Source organism: Chionomys nivalis, chromosome 18, assembly GCF_950005125.1.
Source record: "Chionomys nivalis chromosome 18, mChiNiv1.1, whole genome shotgun sequence".
Taxonomy (NCBI): Eukaryota; Metazoa; Chordata; class Mammalia; order Rodentia; family Cricetidae; genus Chionomys; species Chionomys nivalis.
The window spans coordinates 23,548,520-23,576,460 of NC_080103.1; the positions used below are offsets into that span (position 1 = coordinate 23,548,520).

Consider the following 27,941-nt stretch of genomic DNA (forward strand, 5'->3'; position numbering starts at 1 on the left):
TTAATTTAAATCGAATTCATTGTTTAGGGTGTCCCGAGGGACTCCCAAGCGTTTCTCAGTCTTCAGCCACACTTCCTAGGAAGCCGCGGCGATGGGCTAATCCCTGGACGCCCCGGGGTTGTGCAAGCTTCTAGCATCCGAGGGTTTGCGGGCCGGCGGGCGGGGGCTCCGGGATCCCCTTTGTGGCCACCGCCCCCAGCTCGGCCCGCTCCTCCCCCAACCGCCCCGCCCTCGGCCCCCGACCCCCAGCCAGGGCGGCGGGCACGCTCGCACCCGCGCCTCCCGAGACTCGCGAACCGCACAGACCGGCCAGGCGCGCTGGGCATGCTCAGTCTCGGGGCGCCGGGCTCGCGAGTCGGAAGCCCGTGCGCGGTCGAGCCGGCCGAGGCGCACTGAGAGCGCGCCTCACTCGCTGCTGCAGCAGCGGCCGGGCCGCGGCGCATCCGGGCGGGGACCTGAGGCGAGTCCCACGCGGCTTCCCCAAGCCGCCGGTAGCGGCGCCCGTTCCCGAGAAGCAGAGCAACCCAGGAGCCACCGGCGGCTGGCGTCGGCGGGGCGCGGAAGATCGGCGGCGGTCACCTCCGAGTCGCCGCCCGCCCCGGCGGGGCCGGGTCCCGGAGCCGTCGGGCATGGAGCCGTGGAAGCAGTGCGCTCAATGGCTCATCCACTGCAAAGTGCTGCCGGCCAACCACCGGGTGACGTGGGACTCGGCGCAGGTGTTCGACCTGGCGCAGACCCTCCGGGATGGAGTCCTGCTCTGCCAGCTGCTCAACAACCTACGGGCACACTCCATCAACCTGAAAGAGATCAACCTCAGGCCGCAGATGTCCCAGGTATGGAGGCCACCCTGCGACCCCGCCGTCCGCCAGAGGCTCCCATTAATCATACGGATAATTTCTTTGTGTGAATGCAAACATCTAGGTGCGCTCAGCTTGCCCTGCCTCTCAGTTCTCAGCTTAGGGGCTTTTTCTACCTAACCTTGAAATGGTTTAGCTTGTCAGCTAAACATTAAAACCTTGCGTCCGGAGATGGTGTGTGGAATCCTAATTGCTTTCTGGGAGGCGGGAAGAAATAAGTTATCTTAGAGCGCATTTCACCTTTCTCCCCCCTCCCCCCGCCCCGTGTGGATTAACAAAGAGTCGATCCAGCTCTAAAATGACAGTGAAAGGGAATGGAATGAATTGATGGGATAATCTTGCTTTGAGGTTTTTTTTTTCTTTTCTTTCCTGTGCATTTGGTCCCCACGTTCTAGAAAGAGGAACCATGCCATACATGAGGACTCTAGGAAGTGGAGGGCGTTTGGTACCGTTATCTGTATGGAAATGACCCTGGTCAGAGGAAAAAGAGGGAGCGGGACCACAGGGACACTTCCAGAAGCGCCCCCACACCCGCCCAGCCGGTGACTTGCTGTTAAACTGCTGGTGATTGTGTTTACAGCTTGTCTGAAAACAAGCGGGGAGCCAGCCCTGCCTCTCTCACCAGTGGCAGGAAGTGAGAAGTTTCACTGGAGATTCCTCTTTCTTTCATTGGGTCCTGTGCTCAGGTAGTGCGGGGGCATGTAGACTCCTGTGGCCCTAGTCTTGCTTGAGCGACTTCTTTAGGGGCTCTGATGAAAATGTAGCCCTGGTAGGCAGCGGGGTCCTCAGAGTCAGCTCAAAAGTCACAGTGCAGCACAGTGCTGCTTTTTTTGGGTCTTGTCGGAAAGTTTTTGTTCAGAGGATGTTCAACACAACTCAGAACTTCTATTTTCTCTTCACACACACACACACACACACACACACACACACACACACCTACCTTTTAACTTAGAAGGGAAAGGAAAGAACCCCCGTTCATGACACATTTTAGCACAAGCCTTGTGTGATACAGAGCTTCAGCCGCTTAACCAGAGCTGTGTCCTTGCAGAAGGAAATGACCTTATGCCATGTAATAATCTCTTATTTAAAGCAGGCACACCCACACTGAGCTCTGGTTTTCAGTACCTCATCAGGGTCCCTTCTCACTTCAAATCCTGCCTCCCCTGACTGTCTGCCTTCAACCTCTTGGTAGGCAGACAGTCCCCAAGGAAAACACAGACATAGAACCATATGTATTTACAAGAAGGATCAATTATTTTCTACTCTTACAAACCTAAATGGTAACTGCCAATTCCGACTTTTCCAGAATTGTGCCAACTGTAGATGTCTTGTGGAGGGATTTGGTGGCTGCTTCCATACTGTCAGAGCTACTGTTGGATATAAGGTCCTGCGTGGGCAGGAGTAAGTTCCTGGAGTCCCAATTCCACTTGAGTAGTTGCCTCAGCAACAGCATGGATTACGGTGCTTGTGAACCAGGTGCTATGCGCATTTCCTGAAAGTTCAGTTTCTGGAATTTTCAGCAGTTACTCGTTAAAGTTACCCTTAATAATCAAGTTTCTCTCTTCTTTTTGTTCCTTTTTAAAATTCTATTATCTACTTATTTTTGGACAGCTGGGTGTTCTTTGATCCTCAGACCTTTATTTGACTGCTTAACAATGGGTGGAATCTTGTCAAATACGCTTTCCTCTTTCTTGTCATAAGTGCATTATCTATAATATAATCAGTCTGATGAGTGACAATCATTATAAGCATCACTAATGAAACGGAACATGCACGATTCTTTAAGAGTTCTAGTGTCTGTTGAGGATGCCACAGTGAGCATACCAAGATATTGCCCTCAAGGACTTATTGCACTGATATCAACAGGCCCCTAGGCTGTAGTGAGGTAAGCAGGGCAGTGAAGTGACTCTTTCTTAGGTTTTCCTTTTGCGTGCTGTAGCCAGTCCATCTCTGAACTTTCTGGTTCCAAATTCAGTGATTTCTCTTGTGATGAGCTTCAAGAGAACTTCTTCTCAAACATGGTCCTAGAAAGTTAACACCTGAGTGCGGGGTGTCTGTTTTGTTTTCTTCTTGATTCTTGGCCCCACAGCAGAGAGTTGAGAGCTGAGAGCCAGGTAATCTGCATTTGCATAATGCAGGTTGTCATTATGTCATTACATGAGACTTAGTAGATGCTTTTATGAAACAAGGGGACATATTCAACATACCTACAATAGTCAGCCATACTGTATATTTAGTAAACATTCAGTATTAGCAAAATTACCTAAAGCGTTATATCTGCTATTGTCATATTATTATGGGTATTTGGATACAATTAAAATTCCAAATCACAAATATCTAAAAGTTCCTGTGTGCTAACATCTGTAAGTATTTCTGCTTCATGCAGCTTTTTTGGGAAAGGCTCTGGTTGTTCCTTGCAATGAGGTTCTTACTCTGTCAACTGCCATCATCATGTATAAGGAATAAGCTAATAGCCTAGCGTATTTGGTGTTGCCTAGATGAAGACATTCCTGTTTTTTTCCCCCAAGCATCCACACTTCCGTGTTTCCTGACTCCCTCCAGGTCCCCACCTAGTTGTCATCTCTCCAGGAAGGTTTGCTTGACTTCCTCTCATAAGTTGCATAAACTGCCTTTTATAGAACTGCGTTTTCTTTTGTTTATACATCCAGCTCCAAAATGTGCTTTGCTAATAATCACCTGCTTCCCAGCAGAGCTTTCTTTTCTGAAGTTAGAGATGCTATTCCTAGTACTTGTGGTTTTTGGCTACTTCCAAGAGTTTTCCCTTCTATACCTGACTTTTTCTGTTGAAGATATTAATTTGAAATACACTATTTCCTTTTGACACATGCTCTGTCATGTGTGGGAGATAGCTAGAAGATCATACTTAGGAGATTTGGGGTATTCTGAAAATGTTTTGACAAATGCCAACAAAGGGGACTTTATTTGTTGTTTCTCTCTCTCTCTCTCTCTCTCTCACACACACACACACACACACAGAGAGAGAGAGAGAGAGAGAGAGAGAGAGAGAGAGAGAGATAACACTTTCCCCCAAAGAGGCTATAAAATGAGTAGCCTTTTAAAACATGGGTGTTTGTTCTAGTGAGAGGGATGTTATCTCATCACCCCCCAGTCAGCCTTCTGTCCTGTTTGCATTAAAATGCAACTAACACTGCAAATAATAAGTGTTCAATTATAGGCTTGAATCTTGCAGTATTCATAAACTAACTTAGTCTTCTTAAAATGGAAACATAGATGGGGTCCCACCTCTCCTGCTTGTGTTGTTCTAGTCGTACACCATGGCTTGGCATCTTTTTGGTCTCACCATCTTGATAAGATGATGATCTTTAATTAAGAAACAAATACTTATGAAATACCAATGTAGATTTTGCTTTCATTCATAATGGCTTAAGGAAGATATGGTAGCAATACCTGACTCAGGAAATTCAGCCAGGGAGACCAGGATTTCAAAGTCACCCTTGGCTATGTAGTGATTTTGAGGCCAGTCTTGGCTAAAACAAAACAAAACAAAAAAGCAAAGCAAAAAAGGTAAATTCACCTTTATTTCATGTTCAGCATGTTCCATTGTAAAGGTTAAAGTTAAATAGCTCTATGATAACCATTGAAAATTCAATACTTTTGTGTCTGTACATATTAGACAGATTTATTTTTCAACAGAAACAATATTATGGCCAGGACATAATGAACACGAGTGATTCATTGAGAAGCCTATTGATCCTTGTGCTATTGCAAAAAAGGGAATGGGACTTAGTGGCCTGATGTCACTTTTAGTGGTTAAAAAGATCTCCATCAGTGTATAAACTAATTGGAGGTTTGTAATTGCTGAGATTATTTTAGTGTTATCTTATTTGTTTGGGCCAGACTATATCCTGGAATGAAATTCATATATTTGGTGAGGTTTATGACAATGATATACATTCTGGCTAAACTTTGAGTTGTCTTAACATGAATTGTTCATTCTTGAAGAGTTCCTTCAACAAATTACTTGTTCTTAGGACACTGGCTTAGAGCACTAAACACTTGTGACAGGGTCTTTGCCTTAAAGGGATGCACATGGTGGTGAGGGAGATGGGCCATACATAGAGCACATATGAGCCATACATAGAGCACATATGAGCCATACATAGAGCACATATGAGCCATACATAGAGCACATATGAGCCATACATAGAGCACATATGAGCCATACATAGAGCACATATGAGGCTGGGTGGGAGAAGAGGGAGAAACGTCATTTCACAGACGGTAGGTTATGTAAGAAAACCTTCTCTGAGAAGGTGTCAATTAGGCAGAAACCTGAAGGCAACCAGGGAATGTAGGGATGTAGATGTCTGAAAACCAGACCAGACAATCTTCTCAGCAGGGGGTATACAAACAGGAAGCCCTGAGGCAGTTAGCACGGGGTACACTAGAAGAGCGAGAAGACCAGAGAACCTGGAGGAGAGCGAGTGTGGGATAGAACGGAATGAGTCTGGCGAGAAAATGGGGCCCTAAATTTTAGTACTCGTAGGTCCTTATATTGACTTTTGGCTTTCACTCGGAGTGAAATGGGATTCCGCACGAAGGGATGAGTGACGTCATGATGTGACGTACCTTACCTTTTTGACAGGGTCACTCTGGCTGCTGTTTTGCAAGGATGGAGGAGTTGGGCTGGTGCTGCCATTCAGACTGAAGGCCTGGCAGGCATGACCAGAACAGAAGCAGCAGATGGTGGAGTTATAGAATTCTGAATGCTTTCTGAGGGTGAAAGACCAGCTGGCTACACTACTCTGGGTATGAGAAGAAGGCGGAGATCAAGGATGACTGGGAGTCCAGCCTGAGTGGCCGTTGACAGAGATGGAGAAATCTAGGATATATGTGGAAGAAAAGGAGGCCTACCTGAAGCTGTCATGCTTAGGTGTCCAGTAGCCACCCAGAGAAAGAGACTGAGCAGGAAGCTGTAGAAGTTGAAGATGTACATGCAAATCTTGGGGCCACCAAAGTATAGGCAGCATTTGAAATAATGAGACTGGAGGATAGATAACATCTGCCGAGTAGGGATGGAGGAAGACACAACATCTGAGTGAGAGCACCGGGGATGCGTATCATGGAGGCTCAGGAGGAGGGCAGTTGAGAGGGAATGACCTTGGGTGAGGAGGTAGCCCTCAGTGTAGGGTTCTAAGAAGGGAACAATGTGCTTGGAGGAAGAGTGATCTGATGTGTCAGATGCTGCTGATAGATCAAGGAAAGTGAGGACCCAGGATAGGATATTGATTTACATGGTCTGAAGTTCCTAGGTGACCTTGACCAAAGAGAAATTTGATAGTCTGGAAGCAAACACCATAATGGAGGAACAGAGAATTAGGAGTGGACAGTTTAGCCAGGGTAGACATTTCTTTGAGGGTAATTTTGTTAATAAGAGAGTAGAAAATTAAGGTAGTGGCTAGTAGGGGAATGTCTAAAAAGGATTGTTTAGCACATGGAATTTTTATTTTATATCTATTCAAAAACATTTTTTGGATTCATACAGGTTTTAAGCCAGGAGTCTTGGTTTATACCTGTAATTCCAACATTTGGGAACTGGAAGCAAGAAGATCAGGAGTTCAAGGCCAGCTATGACGATATGAAACTGTGTCTCAAAAGCAGACTGCAAAAAGTTATGCCAAATGTATGTTGTAGTAATCCTGTATATTAAAATGCATATACGTGAAAAGGTATTTGCCTATGAGCAAATATAAATATTATAAATATTCCTAAGGTTTTCTTTTGAATACCGTTTCAAGACTTAGTACTTTCTACATTTCTCTGCATAGTACTGTCCAGTATGCAGAGAATTAGTGATGTGGCATTTGTAAAAACAATGACTGACTGTCATACGCAGGGTTACCTTCTAATCTGCTAACACCTAGTTTCATTTTCATGTACTGTTTTTTTTTAAGAGACATATAAAGAGAACCTTATTTCTATTGTACATAGCCATATATTTAAAAACCCTCTAATTGTATCACTTAAGGCATTGCCATGTGTTTTACATGTCTGCACTTTCTGTCTCCAGCATCAAGTGGATTAAAGAAAATGGAGGGACAAAAAGCTCTCATTGTCCAAAAAAGAGTGGTTTCTTGGTTACATTTCTAGTTCACCCAGAATAATGTGTTTTTCATCTCCCCAGAAGTCAGCTACCCTTTTATTTGTTAAATTGTTCTTTTCAATCATCTACCTGTGTGAAAGTCCATGCTGATTATGGCCTTTTTATGCAGTATGGCTACCGTATTTTAAACATTTCTTCTGGTGGCCTAGTTGGTGACGTCATGAGGGCTCCCTAAAGCTTCATCTGTGAAGGATGGTCCTATAGCTGTCATGGTGAGGACGATGAGTTTCCTTTTTCCTTCCTTCTTTCCTTTGCAGCGGGAGAGTTTATCATGTAAATGAGATTTATCCAATCTGTGAATTCCTGGATCTTCCCTCTTTTAATCACTTTCCAGAAATTCCGTGGCAGTCAGCACCCCAGACCACAGCCTTCCTGGTGAACTGTTCTCTTCCTGTCCCACACCGCTGTCTTTGCTTCTCATGACTCTTGTTCCTTTACCAGCTGTCTCCTTTACTAGCTGCTTTTTATCTAAACATTCACACTTTTGCATTTCCACCTTCATTGTGTTCACGTCCTCGTCTCTTCCCTTGATCGTCTCGTGGTATCGGTGCTGTTAATTTATCACTGTGGACCCTTGATTCACATCGGCAGCTCACGTCTGCCTCCATTGTGACAGTTGCTTCTGGAGTGGTGTGGTCATGCTAGACAGCTGACAACCATCAGGATGGATTTGCTGCGCCAATACTGGGCATGGACCAAAGTGTGGAGAGGACTGGATGAAGAGAGGGCGAGGTCAGAACAAGGGGTGAGTGGAAGGCTGGAAAGGAATATAGAAGCTTACAGAAGTAGTTAAGGCATGCAAAAGACAGGCTTTGTGGACCTCTGAATATGGACAGAGTGGTCTGACGGTTTCAGGCTTGGGTGGCCTGAAGAGATCAGTTCAGGGTGGTGAACTGGTACTGACCAGCTACCCTCTGGTGTCTCAGTTTCAAGCATCCCACTGTGTCAATCCCCTCTTCTCTCTGGCTTATTCTGGTAATACCTAAAATCCAGTGATCTTTTGAACTCTTCTCCTCTCCCGCCTCTTCACTGCTGTCATGGCTTTGTTTCCTTCCTGCACAGCTCACTTTCCAGAACTCACTTCCTTGGCTTCGCTTATTTATCTTGCTCCTTAGGGTAAACAGAACCCTGACTAAGTCCAGCGTGTTACTTATTTCCTGCCTACAGTTGAGCTGCTAAAAGGTGAAGGAGGAAAACCACACCACAGGGACTCTTCTCACTTGAAGGGCATGATCCCTAAACCTCCAGTGAGTGCTGGGATCCACCCTACTGTGCTGTTTCTGTTTATCTAGACAAGGTGTTCTCAAAGCCTGGGGACTCCAGGCAGTTGCAGAGGGGCTTTTGATGCCTTCCTTAGGGCCCAGGCTCTTTTATAATATCAACACAGCATCCTTTGCTTAAATTCTCATTTATTCACGCATCTACCCTGGAGTTTTCCGAAGTTGCATATTGTTACTGGTGCCATTGCTAGGACTAACAGTGGACTATGTACGTGTGTATAAAGACCTCTCGGTTTTGATTTTGAGTATGTCAAGCATTGATGGGTATGGCCCACAAACTCAGCTGCTAATGGATCTCATCATCTTTTTAAGGAGTGGAGAGGAGTTTGAGAACTGTTCTAGTCATTTGTTTTCCCACTGTCCAAGGCGACTTCTTAGTACGTTCTCTTTCCTTTCATGTATCTTCCGTCACTTCCTTCTCCTTCATCCTTCCTTTAAACTGCTGCCCCAGCTTCCTGTTCTGCAGAGAAAATAGAAAAAAATCAAAGGAAGGCTTTCTTTGGCTCTTATACCTGCCTCTGTGACCATAGGCAGTACATTCTCTCTTGTACCATGACTGAGTGAACAGCCCTCCTGGAAAAAACATAAGTTTCTCCCCGAGTCTTTCTCACCCACTCTCCTGCCTCCTTAGTTCTCTCCCTTACTTGATTCTGGGTATGCTTTCAAGGTAAAACTCACCAAGATAGGCTGATGAACTTTGAGTATCATGAGGAGCAACCCTGGTTTTGACCTGCACCACTGGGGCAGATAAGTGGTTACTCAACTTCCTTATAACTGTTTGGTGGTTCCTGATGGGCCTCGGATTAACTTCAGAATCCTTAGAGAACATGCAAGCACCTAGGATGCAAGATCTGGTCCTCTTCCATCTTTCAAGGCTCCCTCTGCTGTGCTCTTGACTCGTTTATGCTTTTGTGGATGGGCCGTGCTTGTTAAATGTCAACGTGCAAATTTGCATGCACTTTTCGCTGTTTCCAGAGATTGTCTTCATTTGCTTGAAGATTCGGTCCGGTGTCCCTTTGTAGTAGGTGTTCCTGACTCCCTTCCAAGGTGTGGCAGAGTATATGTTGCTTAGTGCAACAACCTGGCTCGCATAGGCGGAGTGTGAGGTGCCCTGTTTGGCAGCTTTTTTCTTATTCATCTCCTTGCCATGCTAGGACTTGCCATAGATTAATTTGCTGATAAAATGTCTTTGGAAGGTGACACAGGGACTCACACTTAACAGTCACATATAAGTAAGCATAAATTCATTTGCTGGGTTGAGAATGATGTCCTTTCAAAGATAACTGACTGAATTTTATACGACATATTCAGCTCTGCGCATGTCATTATGAACCTCAGATACCTACCTGTCCATTCAGTGCCATTGCTGATCATCGCAGATAACATCGCCTTTCCACTTTACAACTGAGTGATCTTTTCAGTGTGATGGGAACCTGCCGCATCTTGAAGCTTCCGTATTCTCTAAAATAGACCCAACCAAAACGCATTCCGCCTGAATGAATGAGGTCTGTGTGACTGGCTGTCAGTGCACACTGGTTGCTAACCGTTTTTACAATAACCATTACCACCACTTCTGCAGAAGTCTGCCCAAGGCTTCCGAGTCTTCCTTAGGAAGCACCTGTCACATATTTTCTCGTCCAAAGAGGCAGGCAGAGTGATCTATACGCCGCGTCTAAGCCGGGTTAAGTAATGTGTGCTAAGAAGTGGTTCAGAGTGGCGTTGAGGTTGGAATTAGGACATCTAAAGTGAGCTGAGTCCTCTCTCACCAAGGCTGCTGGCACAGCTGAGCATGCAGTGAAGAGGGGGCCTTCTCTTCCCCATTGTGCTGCTGTCTGTGATGCTGCTCTGTGGGAGTGTTCTCTGATTGGGCCTGTGGATGTTGTTAATGGCACTCTGTGCTTGTCAGATACTGAACTGTCATGTTGGTTCAAGATATCAGATGCTGCGTTTGGATGATTTGATGCTATGTATCTCACTGTTCAGAGTAAAGTGGGGGCAGACCTTTGGCAGGTATTTGATGGGCAAAGAGAATACAATCATATAGGAAAACAAAGAAAATTGATGAGGGCAGGGCAGGTTAATACTGTGATTTGTGACAGCTGGGCCTGGGTCTAGAGTGAAGCTGCTTATATTTACCTGGGAGCCAGGACCACCACTTCTTTAAATGAATGCTATGGCATGGTTCCCCCCCTTCCGTGTTGTAGCTATACTTATTAATTCATATACCTATTATTAGCTATTATGTGGAATGATATCATTCTCTAAGTCCTCTCCCCATCCTCTTACCCTTTCTGCTCACGAGTACAGACTTTGCATAGTATTGTAGCCAATTTAATATATATTTTGGCTTTTTTTTTTTTTTTTTTTTTGGTCTTTGCCATTTAGTGCTGAGAACCACGGATCAACAAAATGTCACTGCTTTTGATTCCTGTGGAAAAAATATATTAGAATTGTGTTTGTACTGCTGTCTGGGAGTCCTTTCAAAGCATGTTGCAGAAGTGCAGTGGGCCTTTGAGCTGCTTCCATAAAAGGAAGCTAACAGCATGTGCTGTTCACATGGGGATCCTCTAAAGGGTCAATTAATATGGAATATTTAATGATACACTTGATACCGACCTTCCATGATTTTAAAAGTGCTCGTCTGAAAATAGACTTGGAACAGCTGGCCTGAATAAATAAGCCCCACATCTCTTTATGTCTTTTCCTGAGATCCTGGGGGCAGCGTGGTTAAATGAAAGGGCTTCGAAAGGTCAGGGATGGGAAGCTTGGCTTCTGGTCCCAGCCTTGTCTCTGGCATACTCTGTGACCTTAGCCAGGCCTGGTGTCACTTGGTCTTCACCTATGTACTTAGAGCAGTAGCAGCAACTGTAGATGCGGCCTCACTTAGAAGACGTTCTGCTTCTGTGAGGATCAGGGCTCAAGCAGAAGTAGCTGAGTTCCAAAGGGATGACCTTGGGAAAGTTCCTTTACTTTTGGATCCCAGTTTCCTCTTGAAATGAGCAAGAAGCAGTGAAACCCACCTTCGAGGGACTGAGGTGAAGATGAAGCAAGGCATTAAGGGCTCGGTGCACAGTAGGTTGTCAGCATGACTGTTTCCTTCCCCTCTGCCATCCCTCCCATCCTCCTAAGTCTGTACAGCAGGAAGAGGATGGTCTTATCACCACTCTGCAGAGGAGGAAATTGAGATGCGCACCAGGCTAAATGGCGTTTTTTCAAGGTCATACGGACAGGAAGTGGTGAAGACAAGGTTGGAATCCAACTGTCCTACTTCCAAATTCAGCAAAATTTCCCATTTTCTGCTGCCAGACTCTGTGGCTATCTGGTGATTTGCATGAGGAAATGTCTGGGAAAGTAGTTGCCAACAGCACGGCATTCTCTGCAAGTGGAACATAACACTATAGGATTCTGCATTGAAAGTGTATTTAAAATAAACGTCTATGGTAATGATAGTTTTGGCACTACCCGCTTTCTGTTTGGCTTCGTCATCATTGTAACCAGTGGCTGTGATATGATTAATTAAACCATGAACTTGTCTGCTGCATATTTGACTCTGTGGTAGATCCTGGAGCATCAAAGGGAAGTAAAATTCAGTTCCTGGCTCTAGTTTCTTGTATCCTGTACTTGTCTGCAACCTCACCCTTGTCAAGCAGGACAGGGATGCCATTTGAATTAGTGTGAGCGGCCTGATAACTGTTTGGTGGACGGGCAATGCTTTGCCCAGTTTTGTGTGACATTCATGTCACAAAATTGATTTCTTTTTCACGAAGGGTGGTATACAGTGTTTCTTTCCGTAGACTTTGCCCGTTACTGTGTATGTGTGGAACACACACACACACACACACGGCAGAGAGTAAATCACTTGAAGTTTCTGCTTTTGGGTGGCAGGGAGAAAATAGATTTGACCCGAGAGTCAGACTTTTGCAGAATGCAGAAAGGAAGTAAATCGTTGGATAGCGCAAGCCCAGTGCAGCAATGCATGCAGCTGGGTGAGCCAGGCGAGGCCAGGAAGGCGATGGAGACACAGTGGTTACTAGAGAGGAAGAAAGTTTGAGAAAAAAAGCTGAGCAGGAAAAGAGCAGTGTGCCGTGACATTCAGACCTTGGCAATGCCAATGAGACAGTTATTCTGAATGATGATTATTCATTAACATTAACAATTATTTGCACTGAAGACATGAAAGCCGCTGTCTTTTGTGTGTGGACAGTGGCTTCAGCGAATATTCAAGAGAACATCTGGAAAGTCGAGGGGATGTAATAGCCAGACTCCTCAGTAGATGGCTAAAGTAAGGCGCCAAAGGCAAGCGCCCTCCCCGCTCTGGTACCCTCAGAATTGCTATCCTCCGTTTTCTCTCACTCGCTGAGCCATCATTATCCCTGCTGGCTGTTTGGTTGCTGGATACCCCCATCAGTCCCTGGCCTAGCCTTGGCTGGGTACTCCTGAGTGCACCCACAAATGGCCTTTTCACCTTTCCCTCCTAGCTAACGCGTTACTTTTTGTGCTTTTTTTCTCTACTTCTTCACAGTGTCTCCAACAGACTCGTATTTTTTTCTGTGTTTCAAAGCTCAAACCATGTTGCAAATAGAAAGTTTGGCTTCCAAATCCTCAGTGACCAGGACCTCCAGCTTCCCAAATGCCTGATACTCCGAGTCCCCAGTTCTGCCCGAGGCCCTGCCTGTCATCATCATAACCACCCTTGTCTTCATGAGTCTTAACTTGTCCCCAGCCTGTCCCATCCCACTTTCCACATGGTGACCGTTACTAGATAGGAGAAGTAGCAGTTGTTCTGAATTTTGCAAGTTATTTTTGAAGGCACTTTTTTTTTTTTTTTTTTTTTTTGGCTTCCTGACACTTATGAATGAGTTTTGGTCTTGAAGGGGACAGTTAATAAATCAGAATTCCAGAGAGTTCCAGGTGCTATGAGACATTTGACTATGAGAAATAGAATGCTGTGTGCTAGATGTACTTTTTTGATATCTGGTCTCCAGAGCCCACTGGTGTGACTGGGTACAGTCAATGAGCCAGGAGACCTCCAATCATGTTTCCCAGGTCCTAGTGGTACCCAGGCTGACTGTTTCTTCTCCCAACCACATCACAACATCTGTTTACAGTGATTTTAAGGCTGGGGCTATAATGTTAGGATTTAACTTTCTCTTAATCGTCTATGTAATGTCTAATGGGGAGGTGGCACTAGAATAATTTGGTCATTTAGTGATAGTCCAAGATGTAGGTTCAGCAGGAGATATCAGGTTTTCTGGCACTTGGCCTTCAAATTATGATAAAGCCTTTGTTAACCAAGGAAAGCTAGTAAGTGTTCAGCCAATCAGATACAGAAGAGATGTTTGCCTTCACATCGTTTGTGATGCCTGAGGATTTGGAGGCACCCTGCATTTTGCCCAGAAACTCCCCTGAGAGATTCAGTAAAATACAACAGCTGTCCTCCACCAGGGCAAAGCAGGACTTGAGCTCTGAAGCTCTCCTAAACACCGACCCAAGCTGTGGGTTCCTCTCAGAGATGGTTTAAGAAGAGACCATGACGTCATTACTGCTCACATCGGTGTTAGCCCCATAGAGAAGCTGGGCTCTTCTCATGCGGTAGCTCAGATGGTTCTATCCTTATTGAGTTCTCGAGCCCTCTGAATACATAGTTCTGTTTAATGACCAGAGTGAAGAGAAAAATAATGGGAAAGATAAAAACAATTTTCCAGGATTCTTGCGTGTCTAGCTTGGTAAGGATTTAATTTTTTTCCCTGTCATGTTTAATAAATGGCTCAACAACTTCAACAAAGAATGTAAATTTCTTACCAATCTAGTTAAAAATGAGCCCTTTGACATTCTTGTTCATCTTTGTTATCTAAAACCCCACCCTCCAGGGATTCACACATAATTAGCTTGATGAAAAAAATAATGAATCCAGAAAATAGTAATAAAAATATTCTCACCTCTTGGTAGAGGAAAAATAAAATATATTTATTAGATTCTGTTTATCAGGCTACACATCATTTCTGCCAATGTTACAGGCCCAAAATTCTGACCTCAAACTTGAGGACCTTTAATTAACCCTGTGTTTTAATATACTTTCAAGACAATACAGCTGGGTGGTGGTGGCACACGTCTTTAATCCCAGCACTCAGGGAGGCAAAGGCAGGCGGATCTCTATGAGTTCAAGGCAAGGCTGGTCTACAGAATGAGTTCCAGGACAGCCAGCCAGAGATACACAGAGAAAACCTGTCTCAGAAAACAAAAATGAAAACGAAAACTAAACAAAATACAAAGACAATAGGTTCTCGTAGATCTTACATTGTCTTTGATATAACCTGACCTTGAGTCATAGCTCTGCTGCTTCAGTACCCAGCAGCTTAACTGACTGAATCTTTAGTTTTCATATTTATAAAATAGAGGAGATGGCATGTGATTGAAGTGTTGGTAGGACTAAAGTAATTACAGTGATACATATAATGGGTTGTTCGGTATTTGGACTGAGAAACTGCAGATATACATTCCACTCATCTTCAATAAACCTATTTAAGACCAAGGACGCTCTTAGATATAGACAGAAAGTTAAAGCACAGAGGAAGGATAACCAAAAGTTAAGCTGGCAGTGTTCAAAATTGTGAATTGTGGACTTGAGGACCCCGAATCATTAATGTTGTATTATGGGGCTTCATGCACAGTACAAGGTACTCAGGAAAGACAACATGCGTTTGGGAGTCCTTTAGAGAGAATTCTAGACCAGCAGTTGGTTTGCACAATGCGCAGCCTCAGGCTTCTGGTGTGTGTAGAGATTTGATCAAGGTCACTTTGTTTGGCAAAGCCCAGACCCAGGTTCTCTGAGTCACAGTCCCTACCTTTTCTCAGAATAGTAACATCCTAACAAAGACTTAAATCATGCTTACATAGTTTTAAAAATGTGCTTGTAAAGATTAGAAAACAAGCCAGGTGTGGTAGAGAATGCCTGTAAGCACAGCACCTGGAAAGTTGAGGTGGGGTGGGGGGTGAGTGGGGAGATTAGGATTTTAAGGTCACCTTCAGCTACATGGTGAGTTTGCGGCTAACCTGTGCTTCTTGAGACAATGCATGCCGGGGGAGGGCTAGGACTGGAGAATATTCAGTGTGTAAAGTGCTTCCTGTGCAAGCATTAGGACCTGAATTTGCGTCCCTGGGACCCATGTAAAGGTCAGATAGAATGTCACCCTAATGCTGGGGTTGGAGGGCAGACAGAGAGACAGGTAGCTTATAGGGGCTTGCTGATCAATCAACCTATCCAAAAGAGCGAGCTCCAGGGTCAATGAGAGAATATCTCAAAAATAAGTTTGAGAGTGATAGAGAAACACCTTAGACATCAACTTCTGGTCCCTGATTAAGCAGGAATGGCTGTGTGCAACACCCCAATACTACATGCACACAGAGTAGAAAGTGTTTTGGTTAATAATTACTCGGGTAAAATATATCTTCTTTATCCTTCCTTTATTGATGTGGGATGCCCCTCTGTATGTTGTGAATACCATTGGTTAACAAAGAAGCTGTTTTGGGCCTGTGATAGGGTAGGGCAGAGCTAGGTGGGGAAAACTAAACTGAATGCTGGGAGGAAGGATGCGGCTTCAGAGAAAAGCCATGGAGCTGCCGCCGGAGACAGTCATGCTGGAACCTTGCCGGTAGGCCACGAACCTTGAGGTAAAATATAAAATACTGGAAATGGGTTAAAGTAAGATGTAAAAGTTAGCCAGTAAGATGTTAGAGCTAATAGGCCAAGTAGTGATTTAATTAATAGTTTCTATGTGGTTATTGAAAATAAACAAGTGGCCTACTACTATGCTTAGTTAGTTTTGTTCATTTTGGGACAGAGTAAGGCTAGAAGTTCAAGTTCTCAAATTTTGGATCCCAGAGCCTCCTGGCAGAAATGACAGAGCATTGAAAAATTACTAGATAATGAAAATGATGGCACAGAGAGCTGATCTAAACGAGCAAACTCTCAGCTATTTGGAATCTCAGCCATCTAGAATCATGGTTTTCCTAAGAGGGATGAGGGTTTGCTGTTTTAGGTCAAATAGCAAGGGGTTCCACATTCTCAAAAACATGAATATCCATGTGTATTAGCACTATAAGAAGTTTTCTTCTGAAGTGTGAGTTCTGTGAACTTGGGGACTTTGTTTTGTCGTCATGTTCTAGTGAAAGAATGTGAACTTTAGAATCAGCAGGTCCGGATTCAGGTCACACCCGATGAGGTGAATCTCTGTGGTGCAATCCCTAAATGTCTCAGCGTCTTCATTTCCTTGCTGTAAAGTGGAGACAGTTCTTAACTGCAGACTGTTGTTAGGTACAAATGAACTCAGATGGGCAGGTTACCCAGCATGGTACCAGGGCCATTTGGCAATCAGGTATTCTTCTTCCTCTTCTCTGTCCCATTCTATCATCTGATCATGTGATCCAGGGTTCTTTCCACTCCTCTTCTGAATGACGTTCTGGAGATCTATGGAAAACCTCTCTGTTTTGTTTTTGATTTTATATTTCTCCAGCAGCTGTCTCCTGTAGACTCATCGAGTCTAAGACTTGAAATACTGTAGTTTTGAAGTGGTTTGACTGACATTTTCATCTGTTGATTTCTTGGCTGTTAATTTTATACGTGGCAGCCATTCTACAGCAAAAAGCACAAACTGCCCTCTGTCTGGAGTTGGAAGAGCTGCTTTTACATGCTGGCTGGGCCACCCACAAGGTCAGTGACTCCGAGCTTCCATTTCTCCATGATAACCAGGGGAGAGCAGCCCATTAGAGTACAGCAAAGACCTAGATCTTGTGTTCAGTGTTTGGCTTTACTGCTGAGCATGTGATACAGAGAAGTCTCCTTCTCCTCTCTCCCCCTCAGCTTTGTCTCAAGGACAGCTCTTCCTAAACTCTATTACAAGGAGATAACATACCTCAGGTAACTTGCTCAGAGCTTCCCACTTGGCAAGTTCTCAGGCAACAGGCGAAGATGCTCCCATGATGCTTCAAAGGCATCTAAGGCCTAGGATGGTTAGCGTGGTCAGCCCGTTTCCTGTGGTAGCTGGGAGGCAGTGGGAGAACGTGCATTGCTCTAGCTGAAGAATGTTAGGAGACACTTCGCAGTTTTCTCAATGCTGATAGGAAGTGACCACGGAGTGGTCTGAGCCATGAAAATGAAGAACCGCCACCTTGTTAATAGGCTTCCCGCATTTGGAACCAGCCCCTCGGGCGATTTCCAGTTTTCTTTCGTAGGCAGCATGACTCATCATGTCCTGGGACAGATTATTTCTTGCCTTGGCTTATTTTCTTCAGCTTTATTGTCCAAGGTGAAATTTCTAGGTCAGAGACTAACGTTTTCACAGCCCTTGTCAATGGACTGCCAGATAGTTAATAGAAGAATAAAAGCCAATGAAAACAGTCTCAGTGGACTGGGAAGGACACATTTCCCAAGTCTTGGGTTAAAAATGTCCTTGGTGTCATTTTGATTTGATTCCAGTTTTAGCTACCCATTTGCTGAATGGCTTGTCTCTCGGATTCTAGTTTTTCTCATCGGTAAAGTGGGGTATCTGTCAAGTGCTTGCTTGGCACATGGAATTCACAGTGCTCAGCCTTATTTCTCCTGTACTCTATAGCTTTCTCTTGGATCATTGCCTTCTACTTATTCTCCCCCTGTATGTTAGACTTTATGACAACCCATTCTCTCTAAAGTATCATCAGTAACCTTAAAATATGAAAAACCCCTCCCCTAACACCAATGTGATCGATCCTTTCTTAACTACAGGGACGCTTACTTTTGCTCTACGGGAGAAGCCCAAAATCCCTAAGTGCCACCTCCCGTGGTCTGGCCTCCATCCCTCTGCCTCTGCAGTCACATCTCTTATTGACCTTTTGAATTCTGCAGCAGCCATATTAGGTGTTTTTCCCTTCCCAGAATTTGTAGCCTCTCTTTCATTTTTCTGGATTCAGGGCTTGACATTTTGTTTTGATTTCCTAGCTTTGAAATTCTTCTTTTATACAACTCACCTTACAGATAAGTGTTTTATTCTGGCCTCATGATAGCAGGGTCGCTTACATTTTATCAGCTGATGATGCCTGGGAACCAATATAGAGCCGAGTGCTAATGCTTAATAAATACTTGGGTGTGCTTAGCTAAATATTCATGGACTATTATTATTACCAATAAACTCAGACAAGGAAAGGAATTTTAGGTCTAATTTGTTAAAAACCTGATTTCAGACTGCACTGAAACTATATATGCATCTATTATTTACAAGGGTATTATAAAAAGCAGAGCATACTTTTAAATAAATAGGATCGTGCTTCTGTTTTTTTTTTTAAAAGCCATAATCTTTCACCTTAGTGAAGACAAGCCTGGAGAGAGGGCAGATACTTGCAGAAAGCATAGTTTAATATCAGTCATCTCTTATCTCAGCCAACATTCTTCGTCTAAGACATAGGATGATATAACCTGAGCCATCCAGGAGTCTGGCCAGAGAACCTTCTTGAGACAAATAGCATAGCAGGAGGTCTTAATGGTGAAGACGAGCATTCCTGAGATATTAGATTATGCCTGGTACATTTCCTTTCACTTGAGATCGCCAGCTCGTTGGGTTTTCATGTCCCAGAAGGACAAGCTATCTTCTATTACACTCTTAATGTCTGCAAGCTCAAAACTGCATTTTGCTCTTTCAGGAGTGGAATTCATTTTTTGGCTCGTCTATTTGACAGGACTCATCAGGCACACAGTCACTGAATAGGCACTGACAACACGGCACAGAACCAGGGCTCTGAGTGAGGTCTGTAAAGAGGAGGTTATTTTCCCCCACCTCATCTTCCTGTGTAGAACTCCTGTTAGAATATTAGCATACTCTTGGATATACGTTGCTTGGTTTCTTTGGGGTCTTGTTTTTGAGACCTGATCACCTGTACAGGTGGTGGTTTTCTGGTCCACTCTCATCCGTATCATCACCTAAGCAGAATCGATCCTATCTTCAAGTTTAAGGCCTGTAATGTTGATTTTATTTTTGTTTGTATGCTTGTTGTCCAATGGTGGGTGTAGGCTGGGTAGAGATGAGGAACCTTCATCCTCAAGCCCATTTAATGGTTCTTAACAGCTTTTATCAATAAAACACATTGTGACCCATTTTGGTTTTGTATCTGTTACCCACTAGATTTTTCACTCAGTGGAAAAAGGGAATACCACACCTGGGGGATGGTGAAGCCGACGACAGTCAAGGCTGCGGGCAAATGGTCATTTTTGCCAGGCACAGCTGTCTGTGACGAATGTTACCACAATTAGTTCAGGATGACCTGATGTTACCCAGAGGGTTCAGGCTGGGTTTTGGGGGAGCTTAGATATTTGGGATTTTAAAAATATTTCTAGCCCTGACATTTCAGATGAGGTAAAGAAAGAGATTGGGCCTTCCTAGTCATTTAAGGTAGAAGAGGTTTGACATTCTCATTGTACGGTGGTGTAGATTGCAGGCCAGGGCTGCTAGCTGCAGAAGTGACATTTCAAGCATGCTATTGTGTCACGTCAGGCCCTTCCTTTAAATTATGAAAAGCAGGCGGAGGGAGGAAGTGATAAATTAGCTTTAGCACATATAGTTAATTTCATTCTGGGGCGAAGGAAGACCCCGGAGGAATGACTCTTGCATCATTTGTTTATTGATGAGATCGTGATAGACCACCTGTCTTAGAGCTAACCTCCCCAACAATGAGCAGCCAAAGAAGCATCTTTCTGTATGAGCGGGCCTCAGAGACGAGGACCGGAAGAAGCTGAACTATGTATAGGACAGAGGTATTTCTAACTCTAGCGGAAGTTCCTCCATAGTGAACCACAGCTTGTATTTGCACGGGGTTTGCTAATTATAAACGCTCTGGCCATCAGCTCCTGAACCGTAGCTTTGCCAGTGAAGATGAGTTGTGTCTGCTGTGGCTTTAATGATGTGAGTCTGCGTGTTAGGTCATGGCCCTATAACTTCACCTAGAGAGCAACTTTAGCTTTTATTGGTGATTAGGCAGAAATGTGGTGTTATTCTTACTTAAGAATTGTATGTCTGGATGTGGTGGCATCCATCTTTAATGCCAGAACTTGGGAGGTAGAGGCAAGCATATCTCTGGGACTTCAAGGCCAGTCTTTAAACAGAAAAAAAGAGAAAAAGGAAAAAAAAAAGAATCCTGTGGAACATCCTTGAGAAGAGACAAATGAGTCAGTGTGATCATTGCAAACCTAACATTAGGGTTGCTTCAAAGGGTGTGCTTGCAACACCCAGATTTGAAAGGTCATGCTTTCTCAGGAAATCAAGGAGAAACAAGAGCGACTTGATTGGTCCTTAGGAAAGCAGTAGTAGTGGACCAAGAAGCCTAGGCTAGAAGAACAGTTTGCATTTATGAACATAGGTGAAAGTGAAGTCTTAAGGCAGCTTAAGCCTGGCTAGAGGTGGCCTCCCGGGACCGACCTCTTGGTTAGCATCCCCTAATGCTGGAAGCGAAGGCTGACAAAATTTGCCTGAATAATGAATATGTATGAGGACATATTCATAATTTTGCAGTTCTCCCTCATTTAGGAGGTCTACAATATTGAGGACTACTTTATAACATTAGAAAAGCAATTGTTTGGTACAGGAAAGAGAAGAAGCGAGCCATGGTGTTTGGCTCTGAAGTGGAAGGGAACCGAGTGCCTCTGAGTCTTTCAGTGTGAATATAGTACCAGTGCAGAAAATTAAATATGAGGGGACGTGTTTGACTTCTGACAGAAGACATAAATACTGAAGATCTGGCTTTAAATGCTCAGTAATGCTCATGTCTGGGTTGCCTACTGCAGGTCACGGCTGTCCTGGCATCTGCTGGGGCTGGCTTGGCGGAAATGGGAGACCTCAGAAACGGCCTTCCTCAGGAAGCAGATTTTAGAGCGCCAAGCAATTGCATAGCAAAGGCAGTTACAACAGACTCTGGGGCCTGAGACTCAGAATTCCTGCTTGTGAAAGACTGTGGTGGTGACGAACGCGAGGCAGAGCCCAGATCCTGTTCCGCCCCTAAGTGACAGAAGCGTGGGTTTAGGTGTGGCTCAGGAGATGAGAATGTGGAACCTGCATGCTGGCAGAGAAGTACTCCATGCCCAGGGTCCTCAGGGACTAGGGCTACAGGCCTCGGAGTTTTGAAAGAAGCAGTAAGCAAGTGTGGAGGGCTAAAATGAGCCTCTTTAGGAGCTGTCTCCTGGTTGACTCCGTGTAGAATTTTGTGTGTTTTTTGCTGTGCTCAAATACATACAACATAATCATAGTGGTTATGATTGCATTTATCCTTTCTAAGTCACGCCTCGGTGTCATCAGGCACACTCACTGTGGTGTGCAGCCACCATAACTTGTCTTCAGAGCTCTACCATCTCCCTCATCTGAAATTGAGTACATGTTCAACTATAACCCCTGGCCCCACTGGCCCCTGGCAGCCATAGTTCTGCTTTCTGTGTCTGCAGATCCAACCGTTCATGATGCTTTAAATAAACTGGGTCATTCAGTTAGGATAATGTCCTCAAGGCCCATCCATACTATAATATATGTCAGAATTTGATTTCTCTTTAAGTCTAAATAGCTTTCAATTGTTTGTTTTCCATATAGTTTATCCATTCACCCATCTTTGGCTACTTGGAAAATTGGTGTGGTATGACAGACAGCCTGGCAAAGCAGACACCAATGTCATTATGGTCCTCTTTGTATTCTTCCGTCTCTCAGTGTCCTGAAGGTCTTTCTTTCTTCCATTTGTCTGCCCTGCCTGCTCATTCCTCCCTCCCTTCGCTCCTCACTCCCTCCTTTGTAATTACATGGGTGTGTGCCACACTAGGTGTTGGGAGCCACTCTTGAGAACCGATTCTTCTTTAAATCTGGCAGCATTGGCAAGTGACAAAGCTTGCTTGTTTCTGACAGTCCTTTAGGTTCTTTAAAAGTGAAGGATGTAAAAGTTGAGAAGAAGCCGGATTGGTCCAGCATTCTGAAAAAAAAAATTCTACTCTCTTAAAACCAAAAACAATCAAATAAACACAAGCAAAACAAAAACAAATGACAGGGACAGAAAGCCCGTGGCCCTTCCCAGGTATCCGCAGTCACCCAACTGGGAATCTACATAGGAGAATGAAGAGGGTGCCCTCTGTTTTCAGGGTGCTTGGACTTCTGGTGGCTATCTCCTGAGTATCACTTGAAGATGCCCTCTGCCTCTCTCCTCCTCCAGCCACAACAGCAACCAGTTCCTTGGCGATGCACTACACAGGTGCTTCTGGACAACACCTAATCAGGGGGCTCTCATCCTCCACTCCCCCCTTCCCATTCCCCTTCCTGCTCTGAGGTTCCTGCTTGGAAGGTTCTAGACAAGCAGGAGCAGCTAGGCAGTTATGAAGAGTATTGTTAGGGTGATGGGTTCTTTTACCCATTGGGGGACAGGACTCGTTCAATGAAATCATTTCTTTTCCTCCTGCAGAGGGAGGTTTAAGAAGCACGCCACAATGGATTCCTGAGAAGGGGGAGTGGCCTTGAGTACCCAACCCAGGCAGTAAGGCTCACTTCTGTAATGCTTTCTGTGCTTTCCCTCCCTGCTTCTCCATTTCTGTTCCTCTACTGGGGCTGTTCTCAATGTGTGGGTCGTGACCCCACAAGGGGTCACATATCAGATATTTACATTGCAAATCATAACAGTAACAAAATTACAGTAGCAACAAAATAATTGTATGGTTGGGGGTCACCATGGCAGGAGGAACTGTATTAAAGGGTCACAGCATTAGGAAGGTTGAGAACCAGTGTTCCTTTGGGGATTGTTTTCCCAACCAAACACCTCCATATAAGCTTCTGCTTCAGTCTTTATTTCCTGGGACACCCAGACTAAGGCATCTGGGATGGTTGCTATCATTGCTATCATTTAGAATGCAATTCCTTCGGAATCGGATATTTTTGGACGATTTTTAATTTGCAAGATTGAATTTTGGGTCTTAAAATGTACTGATGAGCAATTGTCTGCCAGAGGCAACTTGAGGAGGAAAAGAGATTTTTTAAAAAGTGTGTGTATTTGTGTGTGCACATGTGTGCATATTTGTGTGTAAAGGTATATGCTGCCATATGTCCTTCTGTCTCTGCCTTCTTAGTGCTGGGATTATAGGTTTTCTCCCCTATTCCTAGTGTTTTTTATGTGGGTTCTGGGTATGGAACTCAGGTTCCTATGCTGCAGAGACAAGCATTGTGTTGACTGAACTATCTTCCTAGTCCCAGAAAACAGGATTTCACTTAGCCATCCCTGTTCTCTACTGGTCAGGGGCACTTGCCTCCCTGAATTGACTGGTCAAAACTGCTTTTAGGAGAAAGGACCAATTTTAGCTCATGGTTTAAGTGACTATCAATCCATCAAGGAGGATTTGGTCAGTGCATGGTGACATGGGCTTGCTGTGGCTGCTTTTCACATCTTGGTAGGTCATAAACCGGAATGCTTGGGGCTCAAACCAGAAGTAAGTTATTCTAGTCGTCCCCTAGCGACTCCTTTCTGTTAGCCATAACTCCAAAGAGTCCACAACCGCCTCACACAGCACCAATAGCTGGGGACAGCTCTCAAGGACGTAATGCTGTGGGAAGACATTTCACATGGAAACCATGACAGAAATCTTGCCTAGAAACCAAGACTATCTTGAGGCTTTCTGCTGAATTTTTATTTTTGTATTTATCTTCGTATTGGGATTTTTGTTTATTCTTCTGTTCAGATCTCTTCCCCAGTGATCCTGAGAGTTGACCCAAAGGACAGGCAGGAAATATCATTTTTATCTGTAGCAGGAAAGAAGTTTTTATTAAACTGATCTCTCTTCCTTGGGAGACAGCCATCCTACCAATAGCCCGGAGCCTTAATGGGCAAGAAAAAGTTCAAGTGACTGATAAGGAGCTTGTGGCTTTCTGCTTTGGTAGCGAGGACTTCCAGTAGAGTAACGTCCCTAGCTTTTCTTTTTTCTTATCCGGAAGAGAGGTGGCTTCTTCCTTGCGTAGGTGTGGTATGGCCCCCTCCGGGGTTCTCTTGGGGTTCTGTCACCCCGCGGAAAAGACACGTGCTAGTCTGTGTTTTATTTCTGCCTCTGTTTTACGTGTGTCCTAAGTTCATTTGGCGAAAGAGGGTGCTATCTACTAGATCCCCCACGTAATCAGCTTTTGAGCATTTGAGGCTGGGAGCTAGAGGAGCATTTTTGTGCTGTCTTTGCGGAGAGGACATTAAAGTCGCAAAGCCGTCTGGAAAATGAATGTGCTTACAGAGAACTGAGACATAGCCGCTGCATAGCAATAGGTCTAAATGACTTAAAAGACGGCCGAGGGTGACCCTGGCCATCCACACTCATTCCTTTTTCTTTTCCCGATGAGTTGATTAACGCACGCAAGGTCACAGTTTTGCCGAGGTCACACAAAGGCAACCTCATTTTACAGCAAGGACAAACCATCCCCTGCTCATTATTATTTTTTTGTTGTTCCATAAATACTTATTAAATGGTCTGTAGTTTCAGCTGTGGAGGTGATTAAAGCCACACAGCTCTTAGGGATGTGAAAATACTTGAGTGTGCTATGGGTTCAACGTCCTAAGATAATGGCCCACAAATGTCGGCTTATCCAAAACAAGACACCTGAAAAAGAAGGATGGCCGGTTCCTCTTTGGGGACTCCTCTGAATTGTTTTAATTCCAGTCTCTTCCCCAGGGAACAAGTTATCCCTCAAGGACAGGGATTGCCCTTCCTTCCACAGAGTTTCCCCTAGTTCCTGTCTCCCTCTCTACTCTTCTGCCTCTGCTGGGAACAGATACTTCTGCTTTGAGAATTCATTCCCACAGCAACTTCTGGTTCTACTAGCCCTCAGAGCACCAGGGTTCCCCAGGGCCTTGACGTCTATCCTGCCTGGCTTTGCTCTGCAGTTCTTTTCTCCTCTCTTTTCCTGAAGGCAGGGGTTGCCTTTGGCCCTTGTGCATGAAGCCTGGAAGGGACGCATGTCTCAAATTGGCTGACTGGGTTTCTGGTCATGCTCCCCCTCTTTTCTTTGGGACACACTTATTTTCACCCTCCTTAGCCTCCACACCACCTGTTTGTGTTTGAGGAGTCTAGCCTGGATACAGCTCCAATCTACTTCCCCAGTAAAGAGTAGGGCTCATCTTCCTGCCAGATGTGCGGATCAGGATAATTGCTATCAAGCTCTGTGTGAACAGTAGGTTTTGCGATGCTTAAAAAGCAAGGAGATGAAGGTACCAGGATTTCCTTTTTTCTAATTTCAGCTTCTTTTTGAGGTAGATGCTAACCTAAGAACTCCAGCACTTTAGCCTTAATTTCTTGGGGAAATGTATCCTGAATTCTAAGAACTGTGAATTTCAGAATGGAGCCCATTAGTTTTGTAAAGAGGGCTTTTTATACCTTATACATGCTCCCTGTTAATAGCTTGTACTGGTGTATAATAAAGTGCTGGTAAATTATACTTGTTAATGTTGATGCGTTGAATTGTCTTCATGTTTGAGACGTTAGGCCTCATTCAGAGTCTTAGAACTTTATATAGCTATCACAGTTGGGGACCTTATGATGAACCCCACGGCCTTTTGGATGCAGTGTGTTTAGACAGGGTGATTATGCACAATTTTAGCAGAGTGCCTGGGAGGTACATGGCTAAGGCCAGGAATTAATCGTCTGTGGGTGGTGGGTGTTCCACGTTTACATGGCATTCAACTTAAATTTGTGGGATGCTTTCTAGTTATCTCAAGTGGAAGGAAATACAGCAGTCGTGTTAAATGTCAGAACCTCATAGTCCCTGTCTTCCACAAAGTAGAGCCCCAGTAGGAAGGAAATGCCATACCGGTAGATGGCAGGCAGAGAAGGAAGTCTGGTTTGAAGAAAAATCTCTGTGCTGATCTTACAGCTGCAGTCTCTAGCTACACTGGTTGTGGAAGAGTCAGAGTGTTTCACAGCGGGTGTAGACGGGCCACTTAGTCACACTGGTTCCATGTGTAAGAAGCATCACCTACGTAATGGTGTGTCTTATGTCAATAGCTACGTTTCTTGTGGTATCTCGTGCCCCTTCTTCAAAGACTGTGATTTGTGTGCTTGTCCCGTGTGTGTTTTCTGTTAAAGTAGAGCGGTGACATGCATGGTGAAGGAGGGAGGTAGCTGTCTAGAAATCATCTCTACCTTTGCAGGCACCCTCACCACCTGGTTTGGAGGCGGGGCACTGGAGCAGTCCTTCAGAGCCTCCCATTGCCTGCAGCCTTTGAGAACCTGATTGGCAGCATTGAGAAAGTAGCAAGAGGCAACTTCCTGGTTATTGCTTCCTAATATGGAATGGCACAAGCTCAGTCTGGGAATGAGTGGAATGTGACCCAGGTGTATTGTTTGTGTTGCTTGAGACGGAGATGAGGAGATGAAACTCTGACATTCTCACCTTCGGAAGGAAGTGCAGAGGTGCCTACTTTCAGGATATACCTATTGCCCTCACTAGATGATTGCCTTGGCTCCCTATCACATTCTCCAGCTTGAAATTCAGGCCAAGGGTAAGCACTCCCACTAGGCCAAAGCTACGTAAGGATAGGCGCCCTGACTCACCCATGACTCTCAAGCCAGCTCTAGTTTCCTTCCAGTCAGCTAAGCAAATACATGGATCAATTAAAAACCAGCTGGAAACTCAGACCAGTCAAAGATGGGTGGGAACTTGCGCATGCTATCATCTTTGTTTGGCCGGAGGACCAGGCTTTTGAACAGTCACTAAGAAGAGAGCATTGGTGTGTGGGTTCTGTTCCATGAACTCTGACCCAGAATCTGATTAGCTTGTTGGGCTCCAGTCTAACCCTATCCTAGTTTAATTCACAAGCAACCCATATGTTAAGTGTGCAATGTTTCCTGGGCGAAATTTCCCATTTCCAAATTATTTAAAGGCGCTATAAATTTTATTAAAATATTAGTTGACTATTTATATTATTTTTAGATTTATTTAATTTAAGATTTTGTTCCTTGAGAATTTGGTACAATGTGTCTTGATCTTATTCACCCTTCCCCAACTCCTCCCAGATTTATCCCCCTCCCCCATTCCCTATCTACCCAATGTTGCTACAGCTTTTTCTTTCTTTAAACCTATTGAGTTCAAGTTGTGCTGCCCAGAGCGTTGGGTGCATGGTCTTGCCCTGGAACATGGTGGCCTTACTGGAGGCTATGCTTTTAAAGGGAACTGACTCTCCGCCTACCATCACTTATCAATTGCCAGTAATTCCCGGCTAGGGTGGCACTTTATGCCCTCCTCCCCGTTCCTGCTGGGATTTGGTCTGGGTTGAACTGACACAGGTCTCGGGCGTGCTGTTACAACTGCTGTGGCTCATAGCTCAACTGTCCTACTGTCTCTCAAGTAGTCTTCTGCCAAGTCTGGCTTTTACACTCTTGCTGCGCTCTCTTCTGAAGGGATCCCGGAGCTGTTGGAGCAGGGGTGTGATATAGGCGTCCCATTTGGGCCTGAGCATTCTCCAGTCTCTGGTTATCTACATCTTAACCAGGTGTGGGATCTGTGTTAATCACCGTGTAATGCAGATAGAAACTGTTCTGATGAAGACTGAGAAATGCATTAATCTCTGGGTATAGCAGTAAATCATGCGCATTTAGCAGAGCTGTAGTGTTAGGGTCTCCCCTGTGGCCTAGATCTATCCAGCCGC

The 27,941-nt window shown here is 44.7% G+C and overlaps 1 protein-coding gene across 2 annotated transcripts in view; it reads left to right on the plus strand.

Moving 5' to 3' along the window:
- The first annotated feature begins 238 nt into the window (after nucleotides 1-238).
- Nucleotides 239-27,941, plus strand: part of Vav3 (vav guanine nucleotide exchange factor 3) — a 317,139-nt gene continuing 289,436 nt past the window's right edge. Inside the window, exon 1 of one of the 2 annotated variants that reach the window (XM_057793503.1) lies at nucleotides 239-833. In XM_057793503.1, coding sequence (XP_057649486.1) covers nucleotides 630-833 — 204 coding nt within the window. In that variant the 5' untranslated portion in view covers nucleotides 239-629. The remainder of the gene's footprint in view (nucleotides 834-27,941) is intronic. The other variant, XM_057793504.1, reaches the window with a different exon arrangement.